At 43.3% G+C, this 7,709-nt stretch overlaps 1 protein-coding gene across 1 annotated transcript; it reads right to left on the bottom strand.

Annotated features, from left to right (window-relative positions):
- Positions 1-3,874: 3,874 nt before the first annotated feature.
- VTN77DRAFT_2565 (uncharacterized protein) lies at positions 3,875-5,525 on the bottom strand (the record flags this gene model as incomplete). Its single annotated transcript, XM_069418418.1, has 4 exons — positions 3,875-4,214; positions 4,280-4,515; positions 4,609-5,375; positions 5,441-5,525. The coding sequence occupies 4 exons, from the start codon at positions 5,523-5,525 to the stop codon at positions 3,875-3,877; spliced, it is 1,428 nt and encodes a 475-aa protein (XP_069282046.1).
- Positions 5,526-7,709: the final 2,184 nt, after the last annotated feature.

The raw sequence follows: 7,709 nt of genomic DNA, 5'->3' as shown, positions 1-7,709 counted from the left end.
TTTCAATTCTCTCGTCTTGTCAGGTCTATTAATTGATTCAATTGATGATACTCGAGTGGATAGTTGATGAAAGTAAGGGAAAGAGAGTGAGAGAGGGATGGAGGAAGAAAGAAAGAAGAGAAAGGGGTGGGCGATGTTCCCGTTATTAGATAGCTAGGTAAGACGAAAAAAAAAAACTAAGTTGCGGGTGATTGAAGAGCTTTCTTTCTATGCCCAGTAAGGTTTCTTTTTTTCTTTTTTTTTTCTTATTACATAACGAACTTTAACTACCTAGGAAACTAACCTATAATCTACCGTACCAAAGTTTTAATAAGCTACAGCCCACCAGGATAAAGTCGGACGAGTAAGGTACTCCGTAGGTTTGATTTGAAAAAAAAAAGTTTTATCTCTTTGTTTGTCCGTCTGTCTCTCGGAGCAACAGCATAACTGAGCAAGGCTGAAACTGACGGAAGAGGCTTGGCTCGAGGGGACGATTGGACGATGGGATTGGACCCATTATTTAATTACGATGGACCTAGCATATTATTGGATCCCGTTATTATTGGATCAATAAATGGATACACGGAGTACGGAGTACATAATATCAATGGGATCCATCCATCAGACGATGGCCCACAAGGCCACAAGGAAGGAAGGATGGATCCACACGGCCAGCCCTGGAGACCCTCAGACTCGCTACTACTCCGAACAGTACTCCGTACGGAGTACGGAGGTCGTCACCTGCATGCAGATGCAGTATGTACGGAGTCTTGTAACTTGAAGCTATATAGCTACCTAGGGGCATATCGTATTATTCAAGTTGTTGTTCATGGGATAATATTAGGATACAGGATGGAATATCAAAATTCTATCTCTATTTTATTTCGCTTTACTTCTTCTATATACCTATATCTACTAGTTAGTATAGCTTCTATATTAATATTAAGTTATTGCAATATTTAATACAAGCCTTGCAGGTTTCGCTTTGCTCGACTGGTTTAAACTTTACCTGTTCTAGACTACTACTATATAAGTGATTTTTATCATCTACTTCCTAGGCGGGGCTCCCTACCTATATTCCTTGCTATAGGTAGTTGAAGTTCTTGCCATATCCCTTACTAATATTTGTCTTCCTTATTAAGCTATATCCCTTACTAATGGCCTAATATATAATTTCTTACTAATATTAGAGGTAATTTTTTTTGCCAATTTATATATATCTCTTGCTAATAAGATTTTATGAATTTAGTATAGGATGCTTAGATGTATATGTTGCTTTTTACAGCCACATAATAGTGTGCAAAAACGGATTTTAATGTCTTATAGTATAGACGATTGTTGCAATATGCAATAAGAAAAATTTCTTTGCTGCTTTTTTTTTGTCAAAAAAAAAACCTTGTATATGCCAAGCTTCAGTATGAGACCTCTATTATTATTGTTCTTACTAAATAAAAACGTGTCAGAGATGATGATGAAGAGAAGTCTGATTTGGGTAGGAGATGCCTGGTGGCAGGTCTATATAGGCGCCAGAACTGACTAAGCCGGAAAGGGGCAAACCGGAATCTCCAACAAAACGATATTTTCTATTTCTCATGTGGTCCGACTACTTCCTTCTTATAGTGAGTGATTTTGACAGCATAGACCGGCCAAAGACAAATTTCGTACAATTTTATTCTAAGTCTATATTTTCTTATTTTTAGGACAGTTATCCCAACATTTTTTGTCTTTTGTTTATGATAAGGAAGTTATAAAATTTCCTTATTTAAAATTACTAAGGTTTTATTTTATCTACTGTTATCTAGTTCGGTATATTAATAATGTGATTCATCAATAGTAATCTAGAATTGGATTATTGATCTAGAAATAACTTATAATTCTCCTTGAGTATTATCATCACGTAAACCGTCAGTAATCACTAGTAGTTCCTTAAGGCCATCATACATATTGCTGTGTGACTTCTTTATAGGTCTGTATACATTGATAAAAGCATTGTGTAGAGATAATGGGTAGATAGGGAATTTTATTTTATGCTCTATCTACTGGTAATATATTATTAAAAATGAATGTGGTAAGTAAAGATGACAGGGATTATGGATTACCACATTTTCTTTTTCGTTGACGAGCTAGATTCTATTGAGTCTGCCAGTAAATTACATCAGTCTTCTCCGTCCGGGTAGCAGCTCGTCACGACGCCATCATCTCCATCAATAGAAGGTAATCACTGGCTCCGAACTCAAGCGGATTGGAATCGGAGACGACAAAGTCCCTTTTGCTCCCCCCGTTTCGATTACTGACACTGACGCACTCCCCAGATAGTAAACTCCCTAAACCACAGTAAACACCGACAAACATCTCTCTATTATTAGAACTTTTAATTTAAGATTTTCATTGGATTTAATTCGTGGAAGCGGTGAAATGAATACATTCAGTAAATTATGCTGATTGTTGTGGTTCTCTTGGTTAATAACCTACTAATAGCCCGTCAATAACTTATCTTAGCTTGGATAGTAGGATCAAAAACATAATGTAACCTGATTTGAATTGGCATTCATTCCGTGCTTGACATGGTATGCAGATAGAAAGATAGTCAGGGCACACAATTTCGCTAAATCCATATTGTCTCAATGTTGTGTCCTTAGATCACGTCTGTACAGTTAGGTACGTAAATGACAAGCTTTCCTTCCTAAACGGGAAACTACAACAGGCCCCGCGCCTGCAAGGTAAGCATGATAGGTACCTACCTAGGTACCTGCTGTAGGAAAAGTATAAAAAATAAAAGATAAGAGAATGAGAAACCCATAAAAAAGAAAAGAAAAAAAATTAAAAGAATTTCGAAAGAAAAGTAAAAAAAAGCTCACAGCCCCCAGCTTCTACCTGGATAAGGGGTGCTCCGAAAACCCCTGTTTCTCCTTTCTATACTGTAAATGGCAGGGATTTTACTACTGTCCACGACGGCAACAACGTCTCGAACCCGTGACTCCCAGCTTGAACTAGGTCAGAAGTGTTAACTTGGGCTAGGGGCCCCAGGTTGTGTTGTAGGTAGAGGGTCGATTCTGACTTATGTAATGCCTGCCATGAAATTCTGCAACAGGGCTGTGATGGCCCGGATGAACTTCGGTGATGACGATGGTCGTCTCTCCTTTCCCGTGAATCTATGAACAGACCGCAGCTTTCAGCTCCGCATCGTCAGACATTTTGCTCGCGTGTCTGCCCCTTCGGACAAACTGTGGGACACCTGGGCAGCGTCCAACGTTCCCTCTCCGTCGATATAGACCTGTAGCGGTGTTGCGCCCAGAACAAGGGGATGAGAGTTCCATACCACGATATCGGCGTGATAGCCGGGCCTGACATATCCGATTCGAGGATCGTGTTACAATGACCTCGCTGGGACGCTCGTGATGGACTGCAAAGCAAGCTGAAAGGAGTGAGACATAGCGGCTTGGAATCTAGCTGTCTAAGACTCAAGTCTAAAGGAGGAAGCATTGCTACTCACAGGAGGCATTTAGCACTGAACTCTTCAGCCGATGATCCTGTCGAAGTCAGCGTGATGATTATTATCATTCTTGATAATTGGTCGTCGTAGCATACCGACTTATACGCCACAGGCATGCCCTGCCCGGCCAATACCTTTCCAGCCCAAAGATTCGCATAAAGCCCTTCTTTGTTATAATAGCCGGGCGGGGAAAAGGTTGCAATTGTGATGTTCCTTGATAGGCTGACAGGTTTTCTTTCCACTTGACAATATGTCCTGCCTCTGGGAATGGTGTTTTTGCAGCTCTTCGCCCCAACGTTTATTTACATGATTTTGCATCTATATCTACCTACTGTCTCTATATAGATTCTAGTAACAATATTCTTCTCCAGTAAGTAACCAACTAACCAACTGCATGACTGCTTATAACTTCACGCCATCAACAAGATCCCTCTCCAACGGCTTCGCATTGACCATCTGTGGCACGATCTCGCTGACCCTCGTCGCTCCCACCAGCGCCATATTAGTCTCCAGCTCCTGCCGCACAACGCCAATCATCCGTCTAACCCCAGCCTCCCCGTAGCCCGCACTGAGGCTGTAGAGGAAGGGCCTGCCCATGCCGACGGCCGTCGCGCCCAGAGCAAGCGCTTTGACGATGTCCGTGCCCCGCCGGATGCCGCCGTCGAGGTAGATCTCCATGCGGCCGAGGAGGAAGGGGGCGAATTTGCGGATTTCGAGGAGGGTGAGGAGGGGTGGTTGTGTGCTGTTGTCAGTCAGTTATCACAGCTAATTATCTTTGAAAAGAGTAGAGGAAAGAAATGCACGTACGTATCCTGCGATCGCCCCCCATGATTGGACAGGACAATTCCCTGTGCGCCGTTTTCGTACGCCAGCACGGCGTCTTCGACAGACTGGATGCCCTTGATGACGATCGGGAGGCTTGTCGTCTCGCGAATCCAGCCCAGGTCGTCCCATGTCACTCGCGCAGACAGCATGCGGCTCAGGGTGCGTGCGATGCCTTGGACTTGTTGGCCTTCCTTGAGGACGCCGGACTGCTCGCTGGACTTGAATATCATATTAGTATGACAATCAAATGAGAGAGAAGGGAGGGCACAACATGGGACAGGGCGACAGGCGACAGGCGACAGACAACTCACTTGAATTCTAGCCTTCATCCGCTCATCAGCCTCCCTCTTGCCCATAACCGGCGAGTCGACCGTAACCCAGATAGCCTTCACGCCCAGGCGTTCAACCTTCCGAAGCAGCGTTTTGCTCTTCTCCACGTCCGTGTTGACGTAGAGCTGGAAGAAAAACGTCTGGTCGTCTCGAGTTCGAGCCTGGATGATCTCCTCGACCGGCATACTGGAGCTGTTGCTGATAACCTGGATCAAGCCCTCTGCCCCAGCAGCCGCCGCAATAGCGCACTCACCCCGTCGATGAGCGAGCTTTGCCAGCGCTGCGGGACAGACGAACAGCGGCATGGAGGACCGGTGTCCCAGGATTGTGGTGGATGTGTCGACGCGCTCGACGTTCCGCATCACGCGCGACCGGAGGAGGACGCGCTGGTACGCTTGTCTGTTCAGCCGTTTGGTGATCTCGTCGTCTGCGCCGGAGCGGTAGTAGGCCCATGCATTGGGTGGGAGGTAGCGTTGGGCGACGCGTTCGAAGTCGTCGAGGTTGATCAGGGTGTGTAGTGGTGGAGGCTCATCTGGGGTCTTTGCAGGTTTCGCGACACTGTTGGGAGAAGATTCAGAAGATTCAGAAGAAGAACTTGCAGAGTCCTCGACAGGCCCCAGACAACTCGATTCCGGCAGTGTCTGCTCCAACAAAGCCGGCGAATGGACCAGATCGTATTCTTCAGTCGCGTCCTGCCCGGCCAGGCGAAGAATCACATCCGCTCCGCCGGGATGCGAGTCGAGAAATTCTGCGCAAACAATGAGCAAGTAAAGCACATCAAAGGTAATCACGTTATCTTTTGTAGTATCTTACCAGTAATGTCATATACACGTCCATAGAGGATAACCCAGCAGGAGGCTCTCGATGCGTGTTTTGCAACTTCATTGCGTGTCACCATCGTTATTTATTTAGGATTTAGGTAGGAACTATTTATTATTCCCTCTCAACAGAATATCTCCACGTGAAGGAAAAGGAAGAAAGAAGGCCTTTGCTCCGTAAATAATAGTACGGAGTATAATTCGCTAAAGTCCGCATTATTGTACGGAGTATTGCCCGTCCTAAACTAAACTAAAAAGTCCGGGGTACGGGATAACACGGCGAAGAAGCCGGTAACTCATAGCGTCTGGGGGCCATTTTGTTTAAGCTTGTTGAGGAGCCCCGCTTGGGAATAATCTAGGCGGATCCAGCCTTACGTTAAAGTTGCACTTACCATCTCCTAGCTATGCCTATAACCCTCTCTCATACTGACGAGCATGATCCTACACACAGATCAATCACATAGCGCCCCTGAGGCGATGGATGAGATGAAACCCTTGTCACAGCCTTGCGATGGCTTCTGCTTGCATTATATAGTTGAGAATAGGACTGATTCTTGTTCGAAGGGATTAATTAGTAGAAACTGTATATAAATCTATTAGTGAAAATACGTGTAATAATAATAGGATGAAAACTGCATGCATAGGTGGAACACAGGGAAATAGCCTAAAAAAATTAAATGTATACAAGATACTTAATTATATCCATATTTACTGGCTGCTGATAGTACAGAGTATAGTGTAGTTTATTTCAATGAAGGGAACTAGCAGCAAATTCATTATAGATCTAAGAGACTAGGAATTAAAGAAAGAAATATTAATTAGAATCTTCAGGGATAGACTGCTCTGACTTGACTAGTTTCTTAATTACTATTTATTATTACCTCTTGGCTAGGAGAGGACAGATTTAATCACTCATATTGTTTCTTTGCCATGGCATAGCTTAGAATAGAAAAGTTTAAGTCGTAACTTATATTTAAAGATCGTTTGTGAATTGAATAGAAGATTTATTACTGATATTATTAGGAAGGAAAAAAAGGAGAGAGAGAGAGTTGACAATATTATCAATAGTTATGAATGGCAGTCTCAGCAGCTCTACGGAGTATAGTGTATAATAAGAGACACTAATTATTAGACTATATAATATAGAACTAATAGTCATTAGAATACAAATCTCCTCACATAGTGAATTCGTTCTTTGCCCCTTCAAATTTCAAGTTGTTTCGCAAACAGCCTTGGAGTATCTGAGGTGACCATAGTGTTCTGATAGACTTGAAGCTAGGAAAGAAAAACGTCAGTACAGAGGTATTAATCAGCCGGATTGATCTGCCACATGACTAGAACGGGTATCCTGTCCCTGCTGCTTTACTGCCGCCCAGCTCTCCCTCTGCTCCCCTGTGCTCTCCTGTACTCCCCCCATGCTCCCCTGTTCTGGCTTGATGCTTCCCTCTGCTGCCTCTTGCTTCCCTCTTGCTCTATCCTGCCTCTACTCTACTTCCTCTAACTGCTCTTTAATCTTACTAACTACTACCTACTTATGACTATTACCTCTCTATTTTTACTGTCTCCTATTCTATTTAACCTCCCTACTATCATGCTATATAATTTTAGCTGACATACTGGCCTTCATAATAATGAGTCTATTTTAGGCCTATTCTCCTTAAATTTGGAACTGTTAGCATGACTCTATATATAGTCTTCATAGCTACTATTTATAGAGATTATTATCATTGACTACTAGGAGGCATATATTACTAGGGGGCTAAGTACTTAAGATAGTGATAATAAAAGGACTATAGATGCACCTCCTATCTAGGTATATTTTGCTATTCTTCCTCTTCTAAAAAAACTACTAAATCTTTAAGGATAATATTTCCTGATCTTCTTATGCCTCTAGAGAAGCTATTTGATCTCTCTTAAAAATTTATATTTCTTTATGTGAAGGGCCAAAGCCTTGCTGTCTAGAAACTAGGAGCTCATAAAAAGGATTCGCTGGGGAAGGAAGAAATGAAGGAAGAGAGAGAAAGGCACGCGAGCTGTATCAACAGGAGTCATGTGATTAACAACAAATGGACCATTCAGAAGACGAGAGCAAAGCTGAGTCAGCAATATGGGCTTAGCCCGCAACAATACCCCCCTCCTTACTATGGATTCCCTCAGTGTGATGATTGTAACTTAGACTGTCAATTCGACTGTCAATTCGACTATTGGCGTTGAGTCTTGGTATCCCCCTGGCGATGAGCCTTCCTGGCCTCCCAAACGTCAAG

This window comes from Rasamsonia byssochlamydoides, assembly GCF_041956645.1.
Source record: "Rasamsonia byssochlamydoides strain NRRL 3658 unplaced genomic scaffold VTN77scaffold_2, whole genome shotgun sequence".
Lineage (NCBI taxonomy): Eukaryota > Fungi > Ascomycota > Eurotiomycetes > Eurotiales > Trichocomaceae > Rasamsonia > Rasamsonia byssochlamydoides.
This window is presented reverse-complemented; position numbering and strand designations above follow the sequence as displayed.